This window comes from Balaenoptera physalus (assembly GCF_965194825.1).
Source record: "Balaenoptera physalus genome assembly, chromosome: 3".
NCBI lineage: Eukaryota > Metazoa > Chordata > Mammalia > Artiodactyla > Balaenopteridae > Balaenoptera > Balaenoptera physalus.
The window spans coordinates 85,307,112-85,333,940 of NC_138890.1; the positions used below are offsets into that span (position 1 = coordinate 85,307,112).

At 39.0% G+C, this 26,829-nt stretch overlaps 2 protein-coding genes across 7 annotated transcripts in view; one reads left to right on the forward strand and one right to left on the reverse strand.

Annotated features, from left to right (window-relative positions):
* Positions 1-371: 371 nt before the first annotated feature.
* Positions 372-2,356, forward strand: LOC309657853 (uncharacterized protein). The gene is made up of 3 exons (XM_082455857.1): positions 372-978; positions 1,724-1,817; positions 2,203-2,356. Exon 1 carries the CDS (start codon positions 624-626, stop codon positions 939-941), a length of 318 nt encoding a protein of 105 aa, XP_082311983.1. The 5' UTR covers positions 372-623; the 3' UTR covers positions 942-978; positions 1,724-1,817; positions 2,203-2,356.
* Positions 2,357-3,648: 1,292 nt separating this feature from the next.
* EPB41L4A (erythrocyte membrane protein band 4.1 like 4A) overlaps positions 3,649-26,829 on the reverse strand; it is a 263,468-nt gene continuing 240,287 nt past the window's right edge. For 3 of the 6 annotated variants that reach the window (XM_082455778.1, XM_082455775.1, XM_082455773.1), the window contains 6 exons: positions 26,709-26,828; positions 11,628-11,675; positions 10,970-11,038; positions 10,248-10,358; positions 9,079-9,160; positions 3,649-4,888 (listed from right to left, as the gene is read on the reverse strand). In XM_082455778.1, the coding sequence (XP_082311904.1) occupies positions 4,760-4,888; positions 9,079-9,160; positions 10,248-10,358; positions 10,970-11,038; positions 11,628-11,675; positions 26,709-26,828 (559 nt within the window). In that variant the 3' untranslated portion in view covers positions 3,649-4,759. Of the gene's footprint in view, positions 4,889-5,926; positions 5,972-9,074; positions 9,161-10,247; positions 10,359-10,969; positions 11,039-11,627; positions 11,676-26,708; position 26,829 lie in introns of all 6 variants that reach the window. The other 3 variants (XM_082455774.1, XM_082455777.1, XM_082455776.1) reach the window with 3 other exon arrangements.

Below are 26,829 nucleotides of genomic sequence, written 5' to 3' on the forward strand. Positions count from 1 at the left end.
TGCAAGGTATATCACTAATAATTTTATAGTGACCAAATGTTGAAACGGTTATACTTAGCACATGTTGAGTTTCTCTTAATTTAACTTGTTCCTTTTTAATGTGGCATTTCTAAAATTTTAAAATGACATTCGTGGCTCACACTAGATTCCTACCGGACAGCACGGCTCTATCACATTTTCCCCTCCTTTGTTTCCTTGGCACTTACACTATCTGGACTTAACAGTGTCCACGTTATCTGTTTAGTGTCTGTCTCACCCAACTAGAACGTAAGACAGGAACTCTGCCTCATTCACAGCGGATTCCCAGGCATTTAGAACAGCGTGAAGCACAGTAAGTACTCAATAAATATTTCTGGAATTAATGACCTTACTCTTCCTCAGCTGGAGACGGTGAGCTCTGTCTGTCCTCTCCCAGAACACGAGGTCTCAAGTCCTTTGGGCTACACCCGCAGCTCAGCGCTGACCGTGTACTCTTGACACCGGGTGGAGGGGCGGTTGGGTACCCACACTGGATAAACCCTCCTCCTCCGCGGAAAAATTTTCCCGCCCGACGGCCCGGCGCTCAGCGAACTCGCGCTCCTCAGAACTCTTTCCCCCGGGCAGCCCCGCCCCTCGGCCCATCAATGGGCACTTCGCCCTCCGGCCGCACGGCGGCGTCTCGCCGGGGCGCGGTGGCCGATGGTACAGTCCGTCCTCCCCGCGCCCCTCGAGCAGTGGGTCCTTCCAGTCATAGAAAAGCATTGTGGGAAAACTGCTCGCTCTTTCTAACCTCCCCTTTCTTTCGGACTGTATGGCGGCGAGGGTTTGGACGGTCCCGGGCCTGTGGCCGCCTGGCCTCCGACGGCTGGGGCGCGGGGCAGGAGCGCGCGGCCGCCCTGAGTCTAGTGAGGCTGGCGCCGCGGCCGGGCCGGGTCCGAGGCTCCCGGTCCCTGAACGCGTGAAGGGCAGTGGCCTGGTCTGGCCTCCGCCACATTGTCGGTGAGACCTCAGAAAGCCCAGAAGCGGCCCCGGGTCTGTGTTCCCACGCCACGAGATGCGGCGAGGGGGGTGAGGGCTTTGGGGTCGATTGGTCATCGACTGTATGTCAGGGAATTTTTAATAGAAGTGGGGCTTTCTTGCGTGTGACAGGGAAAGGCCTCACTGTATAACGGCACGGATGCCTACCTTGTCACGGTGGGAAATCAGGTCAACGCAGAAGTGCCAATTCAGATTTAGATCTTGATAACTGTGTCCTGGTGCAGAACTTGGCGGAAATCGAATGACCATCACCATCACCAGCTCTGCAGGCGAGTTTTCGTGTTCCTGCAGAAAAGACCAGTTGCCTGGACATTTTAAGGTTTCAGCCATTTGAAAAACTTTAATACGGTGTTCGTTACCTAGTCGGATGTTGAGTCGTAAAGGAAACTGTAGAGCTGGGCTTAGTTCCTCTCCCAACTCATCAACGCAACAGTTCATCTCAGCCAGCTGTTTTGGGGTCCGCAGCTTTGTGCCACACAGCATTCCTTACGCGGTTTTCTTGCCGCCTTTGTGTTGCCCGTTCACTTTTGGAAACTAGTGGATGAGGTGTCAAAAAAGGCGAAAACCAAACACTTGTGCAGCCTTTTCCTGCCCTAATATTTGACATCTTTGGTGTAGGAGCTGCACAAGTAACAGTTATACTGCTATATTATGTACATATGTGGTTTTGATTCTGCCAACGTTAAGTGTATGTTTCTCTTAACAGGTTTTAATTTTCGTTCAGGTGAAAGATGGACGCTTGAAGCATAGACTGCTGCTGGCTGACTACTTACTATCTGGGAGCACAAAGATGACCTAAGGTAGGGTGATAGTTTTGAACTAGAAGTTGTCATACAGCAGTTATTTGTGATGTGAATTTTATCTTTCTAGATTGGGGGGCCTTCTCTAGTGGGTATTAGTTTAAATTAGTTATTAAGGGTTCACTAGTATTAGTACTGCTGCGTCTGTAAACAAATTGTTAACTGCAAATGGGATAGCTTCTTCCCAGCTTGTCATGAAATCTTTACATGATTTTATGTGAATTGTAAAAAAACCACTTGCCAGATCTCAGGCATGTTTTATGTTGACATTTAAAGTCCAGAAGTGCATAACTTATCCAGCGAAGAAGCATGTACTGAAAGTTTTTAAGATGTGGTGCATGTAAATGTTTGCTTGTCAAATTGAGTGCCTTATTTTTCCTTTTAGGATGTCCTCGGTGAGGAACTTGACAACTTGATCTTCGGGTGTTGCTTAGAGTATTTAAAATTTCCAGGATTGCTAAAAAAAAAAATACCGCTTTTGGATAGTCCATAAATGTACATCTAAAACAGTGGGGCTATAAATAAAATAATATAATGTGCTTTTTGGAGGTTTGTGTGCTAAGTGATTAACTGCCAGAAAATAGCATTCTTTTACTGAAGGATCATAGGGTACCTGCCTCTCCCAGCAACTTCAAAATTATGTTAAATCTCAGCTGTTAAGATTAACATTCAGTGATATTGATCACTGATAGCCTCATGAAATATAGGCTTATGCTAGGCTCCAAGGAGAAACACGTGCTTTCTTCTAGTGCCTCTTGCATGATGAAGTGAACTAGACTAGTTGGTTTCTAGGTCGCAGGTGTGCTCTTTGTTACTGCCTTTTCTTTTTTTTTTTTTTTTTTAAGCTAAAAGCAAATCTGCCTTCACTTTGCAGGAAAGAACAAATAGTGTATTCGGGCATTCAAAATATTTATTGAAAGCACTGAACTAGGAGCTGGGAACACAATGGTGCACAAACACAGTTCCTCCCTTTGGAAGCTTACCTTTGAATGGAAGAAATGTCATCACAATTTAAAACTTCGTGAGACAAGTTCCATGTATGATAGGATTTGACCGAGTCAGGGAAACCTGAGAAAGCAGTTAGGACTAAGGGTAGGTAAGCATTTATGCAAGGCAAAGCTGACCCCGTGCCATGTACAGAGGCCTTGAGCTAAAAAAATGGGTATGACCATAAGTCCAGATTTCTGACTGTTGTGTCCTCATTTAGGTAAGAGTTGAGTGCTTAATGAGGCTTGAAGGTGGCCATTATGGGAGCTCTGGGTGTTACAAAATGAGGCTGAACAGGTAAGAGGCCAGACTACTTAAGGCTCTGTATAAATCAAGGGGAAATCCATGATGGAAATGCACATTTGCAAGAAAAGGGGTGCTGATGGGCCAGTTGGAGGCTACTACCACTGTCTATGTGAGAGATGACCACCTTGGACCAGGGTGGTGGTAAAGTTAAGGAAGAGAGATAGTTAAAACTATAGCAGACAGGAGTTAGTAAAAAAGGATGTGTCCATAATGACTGCTAGGTGTGTAGTCTTGTACATTTGCAGATCCAGATGGGGAGCAGCATTTTCAACTAGCTCTATTTGAATTGCCTTAGAAATCTAAGTGACCCCTTGGTACTACACTGGTTTTTAGTCTAAGCTATAGAAATAAACCGTGGGAATAAATGAGATCCACTGGGGTAGCGGAAGAGGGCCTAGATTTGAGATACTCTTAAATAACTGGAGAGGTGGAACAGTGTGAGCTGCAAAGGATAGTCAGAATGGTAGAAACAATGGGAAATGCATTAAAGAAACAAAATATTGTAAGGTAGCCTAAAAGTTAACTTGGATTTGGTGACATGAAGGTGATTTTTGAGGTCCACTTTAGTGGAACAGTGGGGGAGAATCCATATTAGAGATGGTTTGAGGTAGTTGAGGACACTGGCTACAGATAATCCTTTTGAGAAACTTGGAATGGGAGAAAAAAGTGGTAGCTGGAGAAGAATTTGTGGTTGTGAAATTTGGTTGGCTTACTTTTTTTAGATGGTAGTCTAGCTGAGAGGAAGCGGCTGAATATATTAATACTGGAGAGAGCAGGGATGAGAAGGCTGAAGGAGATGGGCTCGAGAGGACAGGTAGAGGGGACAGGAGAAAGGGAAGGACTAGGGTTGATGGCAGCCATGGCGAGGCTTGTCTCTTGGGTAAGGGGAGGATGAAAGATGTCCTGCATGAGTATTTCTATTTTTCCTGTAGACTGCAGTCATCTGCAGAGAGGAAACGTCTGAAATAGTATTTGGGGAGAATTAGCCAGGCAGACTGGAGGGACCATTTCAGGTTGAGGGTCATGAATTTATAAGCTGAGGTCAACTGAAACCCACACATAGCCTTTTTTTTCTGAAAGCACAAGACAAGGACACGAGAAATTAAAAGCAGCACTTAACAAACTTTTTTTTAACATTTGCAAATAATCGGTGGAACTTAATGCCACAAAGTACAGTATTACAAAGAACATTTATGTGAATAAAAATATCTGCAGTGTGAAAGTGATGCTTCAGTCATGCATTTGTGCGCAGGCGGAGATCCACCCAGAGTTGGGAAGAACCTTTTCATCCCACTTGGTGTACTACTGCACAGCTAGCCGGCTTCAGTCCAGGATTCCAGAACTTTGAACCGAAGCATCTGGTGTTGGTTGTGGCACACACAAGATAACTTGGGAGTTTCCAGGAAGGAAAACACGGCATCAAGTGAATAAGTTTTCAAATACTGTCTTTCCAGTTACCAAATTAAAAGGCCCTTAGGCACAAATATACTGTAGTTAAACCTTTAAAAGATGCAGCAGACTCCATTATTTTCTTCTGAAGAAACACTTCTGCAGGTCCAAGATACTTGAATAATTATAATTCACAGTTTCAAAGTAAAGGTGGCACACACACCCTTCCCACCCCCCCCATCCCTAGCCCTTCACTAGGATTAAGTCTCTATCTTGAGGCGTGAAGCTTGGGTAGTTTTTATTGTTTTTGCTGTGTGTTTTCCAGCCAGATTGCTTGTAGATGTCTGAGATTTTTCTTCAATCAGGCTATCTTTAGACCCGTTTCTTCTCTAGAAAAGAATGCATTTGAAAAATACAGAAAGTAAGATTCAGAGAAGAAACTACAGCCAAATCAATTTTATTAACACAAATACTAAGATTTAAGACATCAAGTTATACTTAGGAAAGGTATGTAATGTCAAAAGCTGTTCAAATATTCCCTTTATTTAAATAGTTAATTATGATAAACATGATTGTGTTTAAATCTTAAAAAAGTTACTCTGACAGTTACATGCATAACAAATCTTACTCATGAAAATCGGGCATAAATCTCAACCCATTCCCCCAGTGAAGTGTCATTTCCATGGTAGTTGCTGCTAACCCAGGCTCTCAGGCCTCCCACTTTTCCAAGGAGGGGCAGAGAGATGAGCATGGGGGGCTGGGGGTAATTTTTACTCTTCCCTGATTATATTTTCAGTAGTCACTGAAAGAAACCCGTACAACACAATGCCCTGGGGACCCGCATCACTTGGGGCTAGAGCTCCCTGTGAGCTGCGGTGGCCCCATCCTGGAGAAATGGGAGCGGAGCTACCAGAGCCTGAGCACCGCACCCAGGGCTTCTGGAAGTGGGTCATGTCCTCCCACAGCCACACGTGGAGGCCCTGAGGATGACACTAAAGTGCCTCCACAGCTCCCTCTTCTGCTGAACAGACCTGCTCTTAGCTCCTTTTAGAGATGGCCCAACCTGTCAGTAGATCTGGCTAACAAGCGTATTTCCTAACGCACAAGTACCTGCCCATACATAATGAGCTACACGCCAGAATTCTACTATTTTGAGATTCATTTGGGCTAAAAATAAACTACCCTCTAAGAGGCTGTCTTTCATCTGTTCCTACGACTGGCTTGATTTGATTTACTCATATGCAAGAGGCACCAATGGAACAACAATTCTGCTAAGCATGAGGAGTACAAATCAAGCTAATTTTGGATCGTCAGACATTATCTGTTTGGGACAGGTTCCTAGGTAACGGGAGAGGGAGGAGGACACCAGAGCATGAGTGAGTCAGGGCAGGGGAATAGAGAGAGAATATATCAGAAGAATCACTAACTTTTAAGTTTTTTGAGGGTTGAACCTATCTCTTCTGCCTGCACACCTTAAAGGAATAAGGAAAATGAATCAAAGTCCCTAATCCACCCCACTTTTACCAGCCTTGTGCATGAAAAAGTAAGGTGAAGTATAGGCAGGCCAGGCCACTAGCAGAACTCTGGCATCATTGTGGAACTTAGGAAATGCAGCTTTCCCACTTCCCCATATCATTTGCATCCTTTCTCCACATGGCAACCAGATCAGTTGTTTGCTTTTGGCACTTAGAATAAAATCCAAACAAACTCTTTTTCCCATGGCATCTAAGGCCCTGCATTATCCACCCTCCTTCCCCTTTACTCTGCTCAGACCTCAGACACCCCGGCCCTTTCCAGCCTCAGCATTTTTTCCCACGCTATTTCTTCTGCTTCCATCAGCCTTTCACAAATACTCACATGGTTGGCTCCTTCTCTACCTTTGAGTTTCAGCTTTACAGGTCACTTTCTGAATGGCCTTCGCCCTATCTTTCTAAAGTGAGGTCATGTTCGTTTTCTAACACAGACCTTTGTTTCTTCATAATGCTTACCTAGTTTTTTTTTTTTTTTTTTTAATTGTTTTACCTGTTTACTTTTATGTGTCAAGGCCAGGAGTCAGCAAACATTTTCTTTAAAGGGCCAGATTATAGACTACCTCCTGTCTCTATTGCACATTCTTTTTCCCTCCCCACAAGTAACCCTTTAAAAACATAAAAACAATTATTAGCTCCTGGACTGTACAGAAACAGGCTGCAGACTAAATTTAGCCCTTGGGCTGTAGTTTGCTGACTGTCCCAGTGAGTGCCTTGTCACTCCTTAGATGTGCTCATTAGATAGCTATTGAATTCAAAATCAAAGGTGTCTCAGAGACAAGCTTAGGATCAGTGCCATTGATTAAAAGATGCATGTGACTTGTTCTTGTATGCAGCACAGTGACGGCTATTCTTTCAACACTTCATGTGTACAATTTAAGTTTTCTGAGATTCCTAAATTATGGTGATTAGACAGTCTTAGAGTAGTTGGAAAAGCAAAAATACATGAAATTCCCACTTGTATTGAAGCCAACTTAAATTTAAGACAAAAAAAAAAAAGAGCTTTGAAAAGTAACAGTGCTTATTAATCTTCCCAGCAACTTTAAGAGGTAGGTTATTATCTACATTGCAAAGAAATTAAGTCTTAGAAGTTAAACAATGTTCAGAGTCACACAAGTGGTGTGTGGAGACAAGGAGACACCAATGCAGGTCCTGTCTGAATGTGAAGCCTCAACTAATCATGAATGTAATTTTTTTAAAGTGTTACTGACTTGAAACAAATTGTCTGTGTGGATAAACTATTAGCTCTCCCAGATTTATCTAATCAAAAATTACACAGATTTTAGTGGAAGTTGTGGTTAACCACTCAGATCTCCATTCCAGACTGAGGCATTCATTCCCCAGCAGCTCGGAGTGTTGGCTGCCATACAGCTCAAAACTGAGCCCCTGGGACTTCCCTGGTGGCGCAGTGGTTAAGAATCCGCCTGCCAATGCAGGGGACACAGGTTCGAGCCCTGGTCCGGGAAGATGCCACATGCCACGGAGCAACTAAGCCCATGCGCCACAACCTCTGAGCCTGCACTCTAGAGCCCACGAGCCACAACTACTGAGCCTGCGTGCCACAGCTACTGAGCCCATGAGCCACAACTACTGAAGCCCGCATGCCTAGAGCCCATGCTCCACAACAAGAGAAACCACCGCAATGAGAAGCCTGCACACCGCAACGAAAAGTAGCCCCTGCTTACCGCAACTAGAGAAAGCTCCCGCACAGCAACAAAGACCCAATGCAGCCAAAAATAAATAAATAAAATAAATATTAAAAAAAACAAAACTGAGCCCCTCCCCAGGAACAGCCCTGTGCTGAAGAGAGCCACCTTGTTCAAGGTCATGCCCCCTTCCAGGGGCACCCTTTACCCAGTCACTTGCTACATGGTGAGTGTTTAAGGCCCAGCCCCCTTGTCTCCAAGTGGGATGAATCAGAAGGGCCATCTCGGCTCCAGAGCTCCCCATGGGATCATCTGATGCCTTTATTGGGACTATACCACTCAGTTCAACTCTTGCCTATCTATTACTCCCCAAACAAGTGTTGATCCTAAGAGCACTTTCCAATATACCTCCTCCATGCAAACCTCCATTGCAGAATCTCTTCCTAGGGAACCTAACCTAAATTAGCACAGGCTTTTTCTGTCCTTGCTCAAGTCACTGACAAAAATGAGTCAAGATAAGCACAGGGCAGTACATGACGGATACGCTGGAGTCAGGGTTCTTAGGTTGTCCATGAACTTCCTGAATTATATGCTTATGTGCATTAAATATGTGCTTACATGCATTTTTATGGGAAAAAGACAGTAGTTATAATTGCCTTTCAAAGGGATCCACAATTCAAACAATCCACTGCAAACAACAGGCTGATACTGATCCATTATAAACATCAAGTTTGTTTCTAGAGTAATGATTTAAATGATATAAATCCATCCAACAACCTTACACAGCCTCCATGTTTTTCTATCACATTAAAAAAAAATACAATGAGAGATGATGTCAAACACCTTGCTGAAATATGTCTGCTACAGTGCTCCCCTGATAACAGCTATCTAATTCAGCTGAGTGTTACACTGATTTTGTTAAGGCAGCTAGATGCTTTGCCATTTCCTTGAATTCCGTTTTGACCACATTTTTTAAACATTTCCAGAAGAAAAGTAATTCTCTTTGATGAAGAAGACAGAAATAAAACAGGACTTGAGTAATTCTCCGTCTGCCATCAGTTAACGATTGAACATGGGCCCCCTCTGAGTCTACCACTTTATCCCTGTTTCTCTGGCTCAAAAACTAATCTAGACATACTTTTTAAAATTAGTGAAGCCCATTGTTTCTTTATTCTGGCTCCAAACAATCTTACAATCTTTGTTATCATTGGCTTTGCCCCAAGCCTCAGATCATTTTAGACCTTACACTACCTCTAGCTCTCACCCCTAATATAGCTCTTCCCAGGTTGTGCCTTGTCTTGATCACACACCCTTCCTTCCTTCTCCTTCCATGTTTTGTACATGTGTTTTTTAAACAGAGAAACTTGTCATCAGTACAACACCTTCTTAAAACTTATTACCTACTTGATGAACTGTGGAGCCACCAGAACCCTGAGCATCTGAAGATCGGGTCACAGGAAGTGGAGGTACAAGATCCGTTTTTGAGCTGCAGAGAGTCAGTTTTAGAATTAATGACTGAGACAGTACCTAGAATCACAATCTGAGTTGGAAAAGGGCTATAGCAAAGTAAGCATGTTTTACATATCTTTGTATTCCTTAACAGTGCCTACCACAGTGCTTTACACAGATAGGCATTTAATAAATGTTTTTGAATTAAGTTCAACAGGTTAAGTAACTTGCCCAAAATCACAGCAAATAACTAGAAGAACCAAGAATATAACATAGGTATGGTTCCCATGTGCTTTTCTTACTGTGATATGTTGTATAAATGGATTTTTGATTTGTTTCTAGAGAAACACTTACTGGCCATTTATTCTTTTTTTTATAAACCTATGGAGCTATAGACAGCAATGGCCTACATTTTACAAGCAAAACAAAAGAAAAAAAAACCCAGCCTATATCTCTCTCCAATGGGCTAGCCTATCTCCCAATTTGTTAATGTTTATCAAAGTTTTAAGCCTTAATTCAGTGTTTAACAGCTGACATTCCTACCCAGCAATACCAAGTACATGAATTTCCATGACTATAGTACTTTTACAAATGGATGCATAATTATTTCATTAATACATTCATTTAACATATAGTACCTATCATGTCAAGCTGAGATCTGGCCACTTTCCTCAAAAGAGAAACTAAATAACACAAAGAAACAAACTACTGTAATATATAACATTTGCTGTAGTAAAAGAAGACAAAATGCCATCAGTTCAAAAAAAAACTTATGCCAACTTCTCTCAAATATGGATGCATTTATTATTCAAAATAGAATAGCTCATGCATTTTCCCTTTCTTCTAAAAGCTTCAGTGCATAGCTTGGAAGGGCCATAATTCAGCCTAAGTATAGTCTAGGTCTGTGCTATCCAGTACGGCAGCCACTAGCCACACATGGCTGCTTAAGTTTAAATTAATTAAAATTAATAATATTAGATTTTTAGTTTCTAGGTCACATGAGCCACATTTCAAATACCCCATAGCCACAGATATAGAATACTTCCATCACTGCAGAAAGTTCTATTGTACTGTGCTGTTCTGGAGCCATGAGGGTGATGATGTACTCACACTTGCCTACTTACTTCACTTCTGAGAGAACAGATCGCTCTCCATCTGAACACTGGGACCTGCGATACTGGCGGTAACTTCGAGGTGAATGAGAATGCCGGATGCGGACTGGGTCACCTTGAGTCCTAAACAAGACACCAAAAACCGTGGAGACAAACACAGCAGAAGTCAGAACAGGGTAATTTGGAGATTTTCCTTAATATTGAAACTGCAAAGGAATAATAACTTTGAGAGTTTTAAAAAGAACTTGATTCCTCTAAGCTTGGAAAGCCTAAATGGCTTAAATCTCACAAGTTAACAAAAGAAAACTGCCTCCATCATACATGAAAATAAAACTTTATAGTACGGTTGACCCTTGATCAATACTGGGTTAGGGATACCAACCCTGATCGATGTCGAAAATCCCCATATGACTTTACAGTCTGCCCTCCATGACTGAATCCCTCCATGGATTCAGCCAACCAGGATCCTATAGTACTGTTGTACTTATTTAGTGTAAAAAATCCCAGCATGAGTGGACCACCTACAAACAGGCAGTTAATAAGAGAGTGATTGCAGTACAGAATGAATAATTAGCTTTAATACCTCCTTTTCTACTTCTTCCTCTATAGTTATTTTTAATTTTAGTTAAAATGTAAAGACAAAGCACTGAATGGAACACCACTGAAGAGTAAGAATGGATTACTCATTTACAAATATTAATAAAACTTTTTAAAAAAGATTTTCAAAGACATACTCTATTTTAGTGTATGGAATCTCTTTTAATTGTTCTTCTGACAGTCCAGATGGATCCACAAGTTCCTTTCTAGAAGGGAATGAGCATGAGAATTAAAGTTTTGATACTGATATAAATACTAACACCTTCCACAATTGGCAGGTGAGTTTCCCCCTTTCTAATCTTGTTGCAAAACACAGTGTTAATAAAACTAATAGCGATATAAGCCAGGAACGAAGATTTTAAAACTAGGATGTATTTCAGGAAAAAATGGGAGGAAAACCTTTTCTGTAGCTCTTCTACCTTCTTCCAGTTTTTCTATAACCGGAATGTAGATGACTCTCCAGCCACCTCCATTTCCCTACAAAAGATCTGCTTCTCTCCCCTGCAGCAGGTGTCTTTCTTTCTTAAAATTTCTTTTCCTTGATATTTATTTATACGATATTGGCCTGTCTGAGGCTCATTTACAGGCGAGGCTAGCTGGCCTCAGGAGAGGAGATGTCAGGGCTGCCGGCAGAGGTCTGCTGGTGTGGTGAGGCACCACCACTGAGTGCCAGGCTCCACAGAATGACGGCCGTGAAGGCCACCTGACAGGCTTCAGCCCGAGGCTGCCTCTTGGTGTCAGTGGTCTTCCTTGTAAATGCCTTCAAACCACATGGGTTTTAAAAACAGTACTCACTGAATATGCTTCCATAACTCTTCTTTCGCTTGAATATCGGGACTTCTCCTATAAATAGAAAAAACAACACTCATCTCTGCAAACACGCTTCATCTAACAATCTAATCTCTAACTTTAGAAGAGCTACAACATTAACAGTTTCCAGACTGTGAAGTTCTTATTTGCCAGCTGACACCAGACAAGGAAAGACTGGACAGGGAAGGCTAATGTGGGATGGTTAGTACAAAGATACCAGACAATTTATCTGCTAGCCCACTAAAAAAAAAAAAAATCACATAAAAATCAGCTATAACCAGGGCTTCATTTAATGAAAGAGCTTAGAACTACAGGGGCAAATCTACACACCCCCCAGTGGTGGTTTTACAATGAAGAATGATTTGAGGCTTCTGTTTCTGGTCCTGCTAATTACTTCTAAGAAAAGGCAAAAGAATTCATCCTGATTCTATTAATATGAACGACTCCCAACATGATCTGTGATTACCTAGTGGAAGCAGCACCGCAAGGGCAAAGAAAATGGTGGGCTAGCCAGATTGGCAGACTGTGCGCCACTGACCCACTGTCCTTTCTTGTTGCATCTGACGTTGCATTTCTGGGCCACGGTGTGGGCCCACAAAGCTGGAACCTATCTGTGGTCTGTGCTGCCACCCCCCACATGCCCTTCTCCATCCTATATACAGAGCCCACAAATCTCTTCTGCTCCAAGAACTACTTGAACAGAAACTGTACCACTACTTTTAATTTCCTAGAATAAGAAATTCAAAGCCAGCATTCAGGTGTTCACACTCCCCATAATAGCAATGAGAACTGGAAATCTATGATCACAGCAATTGTTGCCATGGAATGATTTTTTTTTTCCTAGTGAGAAAATAAGCTTTCATCAGTCCTTTCAAGAGAACCAAGGTCTAATAAAGGCCCAAAGAAACGACCCAAACCCTAACAATTAAAATGCCTGGAGCTAAACAAAGCCACTGATATTCTGTCCTGTGGAATTTTACATTCATAATCTGTATCAGCATTTCTGGGCTCAATATTACTTTCAGCGTATGATATTATCATTGCTTTCATTTTTCTCAGTTAATAAGGGCATCGCTGAGGCATTCTGGTAGGGCTTTCTGAGCCCACAGAATACAATAAACTACTTTCTAGCAATTGAATTGACTAAGTGGTTTTTTCCTTTGTGGAGAAAAAAAAATCTGTAAAGACCTTTTAATCAACTCAAAAGGAGTCAAACAGAGAAGATAAGGGGAAGGAGGACTTCCCTGGTGGCACAGTGGTTAAGAATCTGCCTGCCAATGTGAGGTACACGGGTTTGGTCTGGGAAGATCCCACATGCCGCGGAGCAACTAAGCCCGTGAGCCACAACTACTGAGCCTGCGCTCTAGAGCCCGCGAGCCACAACCACTGAGTCTGCGCTCTAGAGCCCGCGAGCCACAACCACTGAGCCCCAGTGCCACAACTACTGAAGCCTGCGCACTGAGAGCCCGTGCTCCACAACAAGAGAAGCCACTGCAGTGAGAAGCCTGCACACCGCAACGAAGAGTAGCCCCCACTCGCCACAACTAGAGAAAGCCGTGCACAGCAACGAAGACCCAACACAGCCAAATATAAATTAATTAATTAAAAAAAATTTTTTTTAAAAAGAAGATAAAGGGGAGGAGATGAAGCCTTGGTCTCAGACATATAAAATATGGTATTGTTAAAGGTAGAGTTTGTTATAAAGAATAAAATTGTATGTTTAAAGAAACTTAAATGCTTCTTTGGAAGGATTTCCTATATGGGATCTGCCTTTCCTACATTTGGCTGGTCTGATTCACTAGACAATACGCTAACGCATTCAATGATGCTGCCAGAGAAGGTGCTAATATTAAAAGCACTAAGGTATTATTCTGTTCCCAGAGAGAGATGGTTCCATTGTAATTATACACCAGCATCTGATTCTCACAGGAAGTCACCCAATAATCCATAGTATTATATAATATCTAGGTTAGGAAGCTACTCTGCTGGGAATCATTCTTATTTCAGGAAGGTGCAGTAGTGAGGCTATCTTCAAGTTAGAGCAGGGTGTCTCAACCTCAGCACTACTGACATTTTGGGTCAGATAATTCTTAGCTGCCAGGGGCTGTCCTGTGCACTGTAGGATGATTAGTAGCACCCACAGCCTTGACCCCTAGACGCAGTAACACCTTCCCAGTGGGACAACCAAAAATGACTCTGGACATTGCCAAATGTCCCCTGGGGGGAAAAACTGCCCCAGATTAGAAACCACTGGTCAAAGGTATGATGAGGAAGTAAAACAGCTAAGGTTTCGTGAAGGAACAAAGAGGCCAAGTTATTGTAAAGATCCATTATGTGGCTATTGAATAGTGTTGGAGAGAATGACACTGAGGCAGGAACTAAATCTTAAAAGAACGAAGGAATAATCTGATGGCATGAGACTCAAAGCTAAGTGCTTTGAGGGAGGAGGGGAGGAGAATGAGAAAAAGCAATGAGGGGCAAGGAGGACACGCCCCCCCAAGGCCACCACACCAGGCCTAGTGGTGGTGAAAGATGAATATGAGCAACATACAAAAAATTGATAACAATAGATATTTCTGAGTGTTGGAATTGCAAGTAATTTTTTATTTTCTTATTTATACTTTCCTATCTTATCTGATTTTTTTCTTTTAGCCAAGAGAATTTCTTACGTTAATTATCAGAACAGAAAAAAAAAAAAGGTATTTTCATGTTTTAAAAAGCTACTACGGGGGGGAGGGATAAATTAAGAGTTTGAGATTAACATATACATACTACTATATGTAAAAAAGATAACAAGCACAGGAAACTATAGTCAACATCTTGTAATAACCTATAAGGGAAAAGAATCTAAAAAAGCATATGTACAACTGAATCACTTTGCTGTACACCTGAAACTAACACAACATTGTAAATCAACTATACGTCAATTTTTTTAAAAAAGTTATTAATGCTACAATTCCACAAGAAATGCCTTTCATTCCCATCTCAGAAAAATTAGCAGAAATGTTACCTTAAAAGAACATCAGTCCTTCTAGCCATAAATATTGGTCTTAAAAAATTCAGGAATTTAGTCTATATGTTTAAATTCTACAGTACCATAATAGCCATATATTTAACCAAACTGAGTTCTGAAATGCCAGCAGTTTCAAACAGCGTTAAGATGAGGAAAAGTCCCAAGGCTAAAAAAAAAAAAAAAATGCTAATCTTCAACTGCTAGACAACCTGTGATTTAATAAATGTAAACACAGGCTACATGCTAATGAGAACTATATCATTTTTATGCTGACATCTGCACAAATTTCATCAATAATTTAGGATGATTTCATTAGGTGCAGCTCAACATCATTTTGCGGATTCAGAAAGCTGTGGAATTTTAACAGCCATTTTTCTTAATTAAAAGGCTTAATTATGTAGGTGTTTTACTTGAACTCTCCAAATAAATTCCTAAGGAAATAGAACCATGAGTTGTCCATAGGTACAATGTATATATAAAATATACATGCAGTCCAGTATTAGTCCAATATCTTTCAAAAGTATTCCTCATACACACCTTATACCAATAACTCAAATTAATATTCACCTTTCAGAGAAATTTCTTCGATGAGATATCATTTAGAAATAATTTTTCTTCTTCCTTATAGTCTTCTTCTGCATCCTCCAAATAATCTAATTACATTACCTAGAAAATATTATACTATAATATATGGCATATATTATAGTATATATATTATATATGCCATATATTATATAGTATAGCATATATGCTATATATTATAGTATAGTAGATAGTATACTATGTTTTGTGTATTACATTATACTGAAAATAAAATAATAAGTATGACAGCATTTGACTTATTATTTTTGTGATCTTATACTGACCACTGCCATAGAAGGAAATTTAGAGCTGAAAATGTGTTACTAAGAAAACTAAGTTTACAAAACATCTTTATTTAAAGAATTCAAAGCACTTAACATATATCTCAGTAATTCCTCATCATATTCCTGAGTGGTCAGAATAGATAGGATTAGGAGATGTCTTAATCTTCCCCTCCTTCCCTCTCCCCCTCTCAGAATTAAAGAAAGATTAGAAAGCCACAGAGCCCAGAAACCTAGCTGCTGAAGATTGCTCAGGAGTCAATTCCAGGGACTTCACGCTAAATCTTTATCTAAGGCACCAGACTTCTGTTTTGTGTTTAACTGGGAACATCATTCTACCCTGACAACCTCATCTTCCAAGGTAGCATTTTTCAATAGAAGTAGTAAGACATTATTGCCACCAGGGGGAGCCTGAGCCTTCACGCACACACAGGTTGAACCTATGCGAACTTAATTGTTTCAGCTTTGATGCCTCCTCCAAATATCCCAGTGAGTAAAAACTCATCCACGTAGAAAAGAAGTTTCATCTAAGTTTCCTAATGATAAGCAAACGTGAATGTCATGGCAATGCAGCTGAAAAATAAACTGGATGTACTTCTCACATTTTTCTAGATGATATCCAATCATATTTCAGTTTAATGTGTTTTAGGAGAGAAGATTTTGTGTTTTATACTACTGTATGTCTCTGGCATATAATAATAAACACAAGTTTCTAGTTTATCATTGGAGATTTAAAAAACAATGAGTGAATCATGTATGAATGATGTATCATAACATTCACCCTCAGTGGATACCTCCACATGGGCAATTTACAGACACTGTAGTAGGAATTCAAGAATATGGGAGTAACCGAGAGATATGTAGTTTACTATATATCTGAAATGCTACATATACTCATACATATATCTGAAGAACAATTTTAATTATTTTCTTCAGATGGTGCTCTAACCATGTTTTAACTTAAAAAAAAAAAAAAAAGCTGTAGTGATTCTTAAATTCTCAAATTCTAATTTTAATGTGAGTTGGGCCCCACCCGACTCTCTTCACTTCTCAGCTCTTCCTCATTTCAAGGGAAAAAAAATCAAGTACCTTGTTTATACAGATAAACTGAGACCTGGAGAACTTACTAATTACAGTAACTGCAATTGAGTATTTACGCTGTCACTTGACATATGTGATCTGACTTAATAACGTTCAGCAAAATCTCATGAGGATGGTATCATCTGTGTTGTAGACATGACTCTAGAAGTTTGTGGAGATCAGGTAATAAGCTAACACTCGGAGACGCAGAAGGCAGACAGAGGTCTGGTCTGACGATAGCACCCAGCAGATATTTTCTTAATTGTCAACAAACCTCAGGTTTTTAATGTCATAGCTCAAATAAAAGGCAGAGCCCAGTTTGTCCTAAATAAAGTAATCCATCATCTTGTAGAATTTGAACACTTTTATCCAGTTGCCTACCTGACATTTCCATTTGATCACCCACTTGGTTTTTCAAACCTAATGGAACAGAAATCTTGTCACTTCCCACACATCCCCAGACCACCTCACTCCATCTCATGGATGGAGTGGGTAAAAAGGCATGTCTACCCACTTAATCCATCAACTCAAAATTCATCCACGATATCTCTCACACTATGAACCTGCTGGCTCTCCTTCCAAAGTGTGTATTCATCCACTTCTCTTCATCTCCACCACCACTATCTTTTCTGAGCTAAAACCACCTCACACCTGGACCACCAAAATATTTTTAAATTGCTCTTCCTGCTTCCTTTTCTTTCTCAATCTTCTTTTTACTCAGCAGCCAGAGCAACTTCTGAATGAACTACTCTTCAAACAGATTTTTTTGTTAACTGTACTTTGGCCATATCAGCTATATAGTTAAACAATCAAGTTCAGTTACAACGTCATCCCACAAACATTTACTAAGTCTTTTTATGGTTTGCTTTAAAACTAAATTCCAGGAAGGTACACATCAAACTCCTAATGGGGTTCTCTCATACAATTGCATTGTTCTGAAATAACCCTCTGTCTGATCTGATATCTTTATCATGAAGGTAAGATTTAAAAGAAAGTTTAAATAAGATTTTAAATTCAAAGTACCATAAGGCTCTTTTCTGATTTCAGTTGATCCGATAGAAGCAATACCCAATTCAAAGATATTACTCTACCTCAAAAGAATATTCTTGAACTTCCACTTCTGGTCCAATGGAGTAACTGGTATCAGACAAACCCTCCCTTCCCATCCTCAAAAACTATAAAATAAAACAAAATATACAAAGCAACTGTTTGTCAGACATTGGGCAACAGATACCATAAGCCTGTGATCTTTGAGAGAAGGGAAACACAAGGTTAACCGCCCCCCTCCGCCCCCCACCAATTTGCTCAAGTTTTCTGCCTGGGGGCACTTTCCCAATGTGGTACAGGGAGGTGAAACTCAAGAAGCAACAGATTCACAGGGCTGAGGAGGTAGAAATCAAAATTTGAGGCTGAAATTTACAGTGCAGGATAAAAGAAAAAAGTGGGACTCCAGAAGTCTGCATGGGGTTTTCCGTAAGAGGTTGGCTGAGAACATTCACTACATTTAATCTATACATAAGCTGGGTGGGACTCTGAGGCCTAACAGAAAACAGCCACTGCAAGGCTGAGAGCTGTGTGAAGTGGTAGCAGACAAGGCTCTGCTGCAGTCACAGTGGAAAAGCCATGCTGAGCACTCTGTGCATTCAACTAAGACTCCAGAAAGGCCAGGCCTTAGGAATAAGGACCAAGCCTAAAGTAAAGAACATACCCTAGGCTAAGGACAAAATCTAAAAAGTCCCACCCGATCAAAGCATAAAAAATAAGATCAAGAGGATCCAACAGTAATTCAGTTGCCTTCCAGAACAAAATTTGATGCTCTTTAAAGGAAGACAACATAATCCAGAGACAACATAATCCAGACCTCCTACAACATATCCTCTAAAATTTCCAGCATGCAATAAAAAATTATTATACAGGCAGAGAGGCAGAAAAATATAGTCATAATCTAGGAAAGAAAAAAAAATGTAAGTAGTCAATAAAATAGATTTTGAGAGACCCAGATATGGGAATTTACCAAGGGCTTTAAAACATCTTTTTTTTTTCGGGGGGGGCACAGTGAGGCTTGTGGGATTTTAGTTCCTTGACCAGGGATCGAACCCAGGCCCTCGGCAGTGAGAGCTCAGAGTCCTAATCACTGGACTGCCAGGGAATTCCCCTAAAACATCTTGTATAAATATATACAGCACCTTAAAGGAAAATAGGAACATAATCAATGAATAGATGGGAAATCTCAGCAGAGAAAGGGAGAGTATAAAAATAACAAAACTGAAATTCTAAAACAGGGAAGTACAAAGTTTACTGAATGAGTTTAATAGCAGACTGGACTATGAGGGTAGGAGGAAGGGTTGATGAAGTTGAAAACAGGTTAATAGAAATTACCATGATTGAAAAAGGGAGAAAAATTTGAAACATGAACAGAACCTCAGTTGCTTGTGGGACAATATCAAATGGTCTAACATATATACAACTGGATGCCCAAAAGGAAAAAGAGAATGAGTCAGAAAAAAGGATTTGAAAAATAATGGCCAAAAATGTCCCCAATTTGGTGAAAAATACCAAATTACAGAAGAAGATGATAGATACAGTTGACCCTTGAACAACACGGGTTTGAACTGCTCGGGTCCACTTATACATGGATTTTTTTCAATAGTAAATACTACAGTACCTATACAGTCCAAAGATGGTTGAATCCGTAGATGTGGAATCGTGGATAAAGGGGAACTACGTATACCAAGGGCCGACTGTAAGTTATACATGAATTTTCGAGGGCATGGGAGGGCTGGTGCCCCTAACCCCTGTGTTGTTCAAGGTTCAACTATATAAAGAAAACCACACTTAGCCACACCATAATCAAAGAGCTAAAAAGCTAAAGATAAAGAAAAAAAGTCATAAAAGTAGCTAGTGAAAAAAAGACAAATTCCATACAGTGTTTACAGAATGAAGGCTAACTTACCACAAATGACAGAGATCAGAAGACAACAGACAATCTCTTTAAAGTGTGAAAGGAAAAACCATCAACCCCAAACTTGACAGATAGTGAAAGTATCTGTTACAAATAAGAGTAGAATAAAAACATGTTCATATAAAGTAAAACAGACAATTTATCAACTACAGACCTGTATTACAAAAAATGCTAAAGGAAGGAAAATGGAACATTGGATCTAGAGAAAGGAACAGAACACACAAGTAACAGTAAACTGGGCAACTGTATTCATTTTCTACTGCCACTGTAACAAATTACCATAAATTTAGTGGCTTAAAACAATACAAATGTATTATCTTACACTTCTGTAGGTCAGATCTGACACTGGTGTCCCTGGACTAAAATCAAGACGTTGACAGGGCTGCATTCCTTCCGGGGGGCTTTAGGAGAACATCCATTTCCTTGCCTCTTCCAGCTTTCAGAGGCTGCCCACATTCTTGGTTGATGACCCCTTCCTCCATCTTCAAATCCAGCAACAGCAGGTTAAGCTGTTCTCAAATTGAATTACTCTGACTTCCTCTTCTGTCCCTTGTTCCACTTTTAAGAACCCTTGTGGTTACTTGGGTCCACTTGGATAATTCAGGATAATCTCCTTGGCAGAAGGTCAACTGATTAACAATCTTAATTCCATCTGCAACCTTAATTCCCCTTTGCCATCTAACAAAATATTCACAAGTTATGGAGATCAAGACATCGACATATCTAGGCGACATTTTCTGCCTACCACATTAACTATAAAATTTTGTTCCTCTTTTTCTGATTTCTTTTAAAAACAATGTACTGTTGAAGCAAAGATGGTAACATTGAAATGTGGGGTTACTAACATGCAAAAATCAAATACAGGACAATAGCACAAAGAACAAAGAGGGGATAATTGGAACTATATTTTTCTAAGATTTCTAAGTTTTAATAAAATTTTATGATATTAACCCTAAACAAACTGTGATAAATTAGGAACCATACTGTAAGTCATAAAGAAACCACTAAATAAAAAAATAATAAAAAGTAGTATAGCTTAAGATGTCAATATAAAAAGTAAAATAGAATACCAAAAAATATTCAGTTAACACAAAATACAATAGGAAAGGAGGAACAAACTAACAAAAAATAGATTCAGTAAACAGGAAGAAAGAGTAAGATGGCAGACTTAAACCCCAAAATATTAATAATTACATGACCCATAAGTATCCTAAACATTCAATTTAAAAGTTAGAGATGGTCAGACTAGATTAAAAAAAAAAGAAAAAAGACCAAATACTGCTGTCTACAAGAGATCAAGAGATGAGCTTTAAACATAAAGATATACTTAGGTCTAAAGTAAAGTATTAAAACATATACCATGCAAAAAGTGAGCATGAAAACGGTGTAATGGTTATATAAATACACACACACACACATATACACACACACACACACACAAGTGTGTGGTTATAATGGACATAGAGTAAAGAGTATCACCAGAATAAAGAGGACATTTCATAATGATAAAAAGGTCAATTTATCAGGAAGACCCCCCCCTCCAAAAAATTCACAAATATGTGTGTAGCTAATACCAGAGCTTCAAAATAACTTGAAGCAAAAACTGACAGAACTAAAGGGTAAAACAGACAAATCCATAATCATTATTGGAAATTTTAACATATCTCTCTCAATGACTGATTGAAAGGTAAACAAAGAAATCAGTAAAGACATAGACCATCTGAACAACACTATCAGCAAACTAGATCTACTTGACATTTGTAAACTACACCCAGCAACTGAGAATGATTCTTTTCAAGTCCACCAGCTCGTTCATCGTTAAAGACTATATGCTAGCTCTTAAGACAGATCTCAACAAATTTGAAATGACTGAAATCTTACAGATTTTTTTTAACCAAAACATAAGTAAATTAGAAATTAATAGTAATGAGATATGTAGAAAAATCTCCAAATACTTGGAAATTAAATAACACACTACTAAAAAAAAAAACCAAGGTCAAAGAAATCACGGGTGAAATTAAAAATTTTGAACTTCATGATAATGAAAATAACACATCAAAATATATGAAATATAGTTAAAGCAAGACTTAGGGGAAATTTAGAACTTTATACTTATATTAAAAAAGAAGAAAGGTTTAAAATCAGTGTCACCTTAAGAAGATGAAAAAAAAGAGCAAATAAAAGACAAAATAGATAGAAGGAAGTAATAAAGAGTAGAAATCAATGAAATAGATAAGAGATAAAGAAAATCAACTAAACCCAAAGTTAGTTCTCTGAAAGACTAGAAAACACAATTAAGGAGAAAAATACAAGAAGACACAACTTATCAACATCAGGAATGAAGAAGGTAATATCACAACAGATGTTCAAAGCATCCTAAAGAATTATTACCAACAAATTTTTTATTAAAAGATTTGACAGCTTAGATAAAATGAACAAATTCTTTTAAAAATACCTACTACCTAAACCTACACATAACAAGTAGACACAATCTGAACAGCCCAGTATCTGCTAAAGAATTTCAGTCTGTAATTTATTTATTCATTTATTTTTAAGAGATACTAGTTTATTTTTTATTTTATTTTAGGCCGCACCGCACAGTGGCATGCGGGATCTCAGTTCCCCAACCAGGGATTGAACCCGTGCCCCCTGCAGTGGAAGCCCAGAGTCCTAACCACTGGACCACCAGGGAATTCCTCAGTTTGTAATTTAAAACTTTTCACAAAGCAAATCTGTGGCAGGGTTGGTTTCCCAGGTAAATTATATCAAATATTTATGGAAGGAGTACTGCTAATTTTACATTAACTCTCAGAAAATAGAGAAAAAAAGGAAAACTTCCTAAACCATTTTAAATGACCGGCATAACCATGTTTAAAAAAAAAAAACAAACCTGACAAAGATACTACAAGAAAATTATAAACCAGAATTTCTCATGAACATAGGAAAAGAAAATATTAACAAAATAATATCAAATAGAATCCAGCAATATACGGAAAGGATAATAGATCAGAATCACTAAGGTCTTATCCCAGGAATGCAAGGATGTATCATTCAAAACTGAATCAATGTAATTCCTCCACTGACAGAATAAAGAAAACCCATATACAATCATCTCAGATGCAGAAAAAGCTAATAACAAACTGCAAAACTCATTCATGATAAAAAAAAAAAAAAACTCTTAAACTAGGAATAGAAGGGGTCTTCTTCAATCTTACAGCTAGCATCATATTTAATGTGACATATTGCATGCTTTCTCCCCAAGAAAGAGAACAAGCCAAGGATGTCTGCTTTCTTAACACTTCGACTCAACAATGTAATTCCACACTATTCTGGAAAATCTAGCCGGTACATTTAGGAAAGAAATAGAAGTAAAAGGCAAAAGATTAGTAATAAAGGAAAGCTGTCTCTGTTCACAGACAAAATGACTGCAAAGGTAGAAAATCCTAAGAAAAAAAATGTTTTAAAGGCTTCCAAAGCTAATAAGTCAATTTAACAAGGTTACAGGATGGCAAGATAAAATATCAATATTAAAAAAATAATTTGTGCTTCTATATACTAACAAACAATTTGAAAATAATATTTTACAAAATGTAGTTCAATACCATTGAAAATATTAAATATTTAGGATTAAATTTAACAAAATAAATGCAATAACTATACTGGAAACCTAGAAACATTGCTGAAAGAAGTTAAAAACTTAAATACATGGATGAGTAGGACACTAATTTTCTCAAAATTGATCGATAGATACTCAACATAATCCTAATCTAAAGTCTACAGGTTTTTTTCTTTTTTTTTGTGCAAAAACTAACAAGCTGATTCAAAAATTTACATAGAACTGCAAAGGATCTAAAATAGCTAAAACAACCTTGACAAAAAGAAGGACAAAGTTGGACAATTTACACTACATGATTCAAATCTTACTGTAAAGCTACAGTAACTGAGACAACATGGTGGCTTAAGACTAGACAAACAACGGATCAATGAAACAAAATTGGCCCACATCTAAGCAGTCCATTGATTTTCAACAAAGGCCCCAAGGCACTTCAATGAAGACAGTCTTTTCAACAAATGGTACTGGAAAAACACCTGGAAAAAAAAAACCTTCTCAATATCTACCTCTACCTCATACAATGAACAATTAACTCTAAATGGATCACAGATCTAAATATAAAAGCAAAGTCTATATAGTTGCTACAAGAAGATATGAGAATATCTTTGTGACCTTGGGGTAGGCAAATATTCCTTAAGATGCAAAAAAAGCCTTAACTATAAATGAAAAAAAAAAAGGTATACTGGTCTTCATCAAAATTTAATGTCTGCTCACCAAAAAACAATGTTAAGAACATGAAAAAGCAAACCACAGCCGAGAATTCTTTTTCAGATATGTATATTCACAATACACCTATCTGAAAAAGAACTTATATCCAGAACATATAAAAAGCCCTACAAATAAATAATAGAAAACAACAATTAAAAATGGGCAAAACTTGAACACTTTTCAAATGAACATATATGGATAACCAATAAGCACAGGAAAATGTGGTTAACTTTGTCAGTCATCAGCAGGGTACTACTTCAAGCCAACTAGACGAGCTAAAATTAACAAGGCAGACAAAACCAAATATTGGCAAGAATAGAGCAGAACTGAATCTCATACATTACTAGTGGGAGTATAAAATGATACAGCCTCTCTGGAAATCATTTTAGTAGCTTCTTATAAAATTAAATGTGGTTAGACATATCCTCTAACCGAGCAATTCCACTCATGTATTTACCCCAAGGCAAAAGATAACGTACTCCACAGGTACACTTGTGTGGAGTATCTTGAGCTTTTTCACAAAACAGCAAAAACTGCAAACAATCCAAACATCCATCAAGAGGAGAATGGATAAACAAATTGTGGTATAATCATACAATGGACTAAGCCACATTTTAAGAGAGCATATATTGTATAATTACATTTATGTGACATTCAGTAAGAGAAAAAAACTAATCTATGGTGATAGAAATCAGAACAGTGGCTGCCTATGGGGGATGGGGACTGAACAGAAGGAGTATGAGGGAACTTTCTAAATTCTGTATCTTGACTGGCATGATGGATACACTATGTATACACTTGTCAAAATGTAAGACTTCTACCCATAAGGTGAGAGCAATTTCACTAGATGTAAATTTCACCTCAAATTACCTCAATTGTAAAAAGGTTTATTCCTTAGGGTGTTAAATGAATCTCAGATCACTCAATTAAAAATGATTAAATCCACAGTGCCATCTACAATATTTGCCCCATAATGTAACTGAATTAGAGTAACTGTAATACTCAACCACTTTGGATTATTCTCTTTATCAATTTTATCTATAAATGATTATTCACTATTTACTATTGTCCCCAGAAATGTATTTTGGCTTCTTCAAAGTTTATATATAGGATTTTTCCTAATTTCATTTTACTTTTCCCTTTATTTAATAAATGAAATTTATTATTGGCATTTAGTTGAATTTAGAGTGCTTTAGAAATAATTAGAAAAACTGAATGCTGTTTTTAAGATTTAATACCAAGTTACCAAAACTTGTGTATAATAAGTCCCTCATAGAAAAAGATTCCACATGGAAGGGTAAAAGCATAGTTGCAAAAGATATGCCCAGGACCATGCTGGGATCCTATCTTGGGGTTCTGTGCCTTTTGGTTAAACTGTCCACAATTAGGGGTTGATTCTTCCTGTTCTAAACCTCTCTTTTTTTAATGGAATTAGGGAGAGGTGGTATGCAAGACAAAGGAAACTTTTATTAACTTCTGCTTTAAATTGAACATTTTAGTTAGGTTCCAGAACAAAAACAAATGGAGTAAAGAATAAATCTATAGAGTGTACAGTGCTTAGTGACTACCTGCAAATTTTCTATTAGAGAAGAAACAGACATCATTCGTTATGATGCACCACTGATAAAAACACACACACATTATGCGTTAACTTCTCATTCGAAAGCAAGCCTCTAAGGCTGAGCAGAGCCCCCTAGGGTTATGCGGTGCTCCCTCTGGAGCCCGCTCCTGGCCTCTGCGAAACTGAACTGGCACCCTTCTGCCCGGCTCCCTCAGAGCTCCCCACCTACCTCTAGATTCTGCCTCCCATCCAATCCCAGGCATCCTCCCACCGCCCTGCTGAGACACCATCCCTCCTTCCACAAGTAGGCAACACCAGACATCTAACCACCCAGGATCATAAAAGGATAGGCAGTTAGGTCCAGCTCACTTTAAAAAGGTATGCTTTGGGGCCGCTCTCACCTTTTGAGTTGGACCACATTCTGTCTATGGAAGGTGTATCTCCCAGGGCCTCTCACCTTCTAAGGTGGCCCACACTCTGACTACGGAGTGTGAATCTCCCTAACCAAAGCTGCTTTCCCACTTAGCTCTCAGGGCAGAGCCCCCTTGCCTGACCGCTTGTGCATCCGTTATTAGTAAATCTACTTCTTGCACAACAACAACAAAAAAAGGTATGCTTTGGGACAAGAGGTGGGTGTGGAGAGTCTAAATCTGGATGATGCAAACATTTTTGTTTAAGTATAAACTTTATCAGTGCAAAAGAAAATTAATTTGGTGAACTGGCAACCTCATCATCATGGGGTAATTATGCTCACACATGGCATTACCTAGCAACAGAAGGAGCAGGCCAATCTCAACACTGGGGTGTAATGAATCACTCACTGACTACTGCTCACAAATGGTGATTTGATGGGAAGTTATTCACATCTGGTTTAATCTGGAACAAGACTTCAGAGGATTCTGCAGACTCAAATTGAGATAAGCAGCAGGTATTTCACCAACAGCCAGGCTCCAGAACAAAGGAGACTATTCCTACTTATTCAGTTGAATATATACTTTTGTTTAAAAACAAAACAAAACATGATTTTGATAGCCTTGTTTTTTATGACATTTTGCTTTGGCTGTGCTCCAACTTCTACTGCTTCAGATATAGTTGATGAGCATAACAAATATAAAAAGGTATATATGACAAATAAACAGTGGGATAATCATGGTTGAACTAAATCACTTTAGAAGACCTCAAAGAGACAGCCCAATGTGCCCTAGACTCTGCATGCTACCAAAAGCTCGGAATTTTTGAATCAAGGCATAAAGAGAGAGCACGTACGAACGAGATCTGTGTCTGGATCGTCTGTTGTTGGGGTCCGCCTGGTTTTTTTCCTTTTGTCTCCTTAGTACAGCTTCCCACTGAGGCGCCGAATCAACCATATCATTCTCCTGCCGTATTC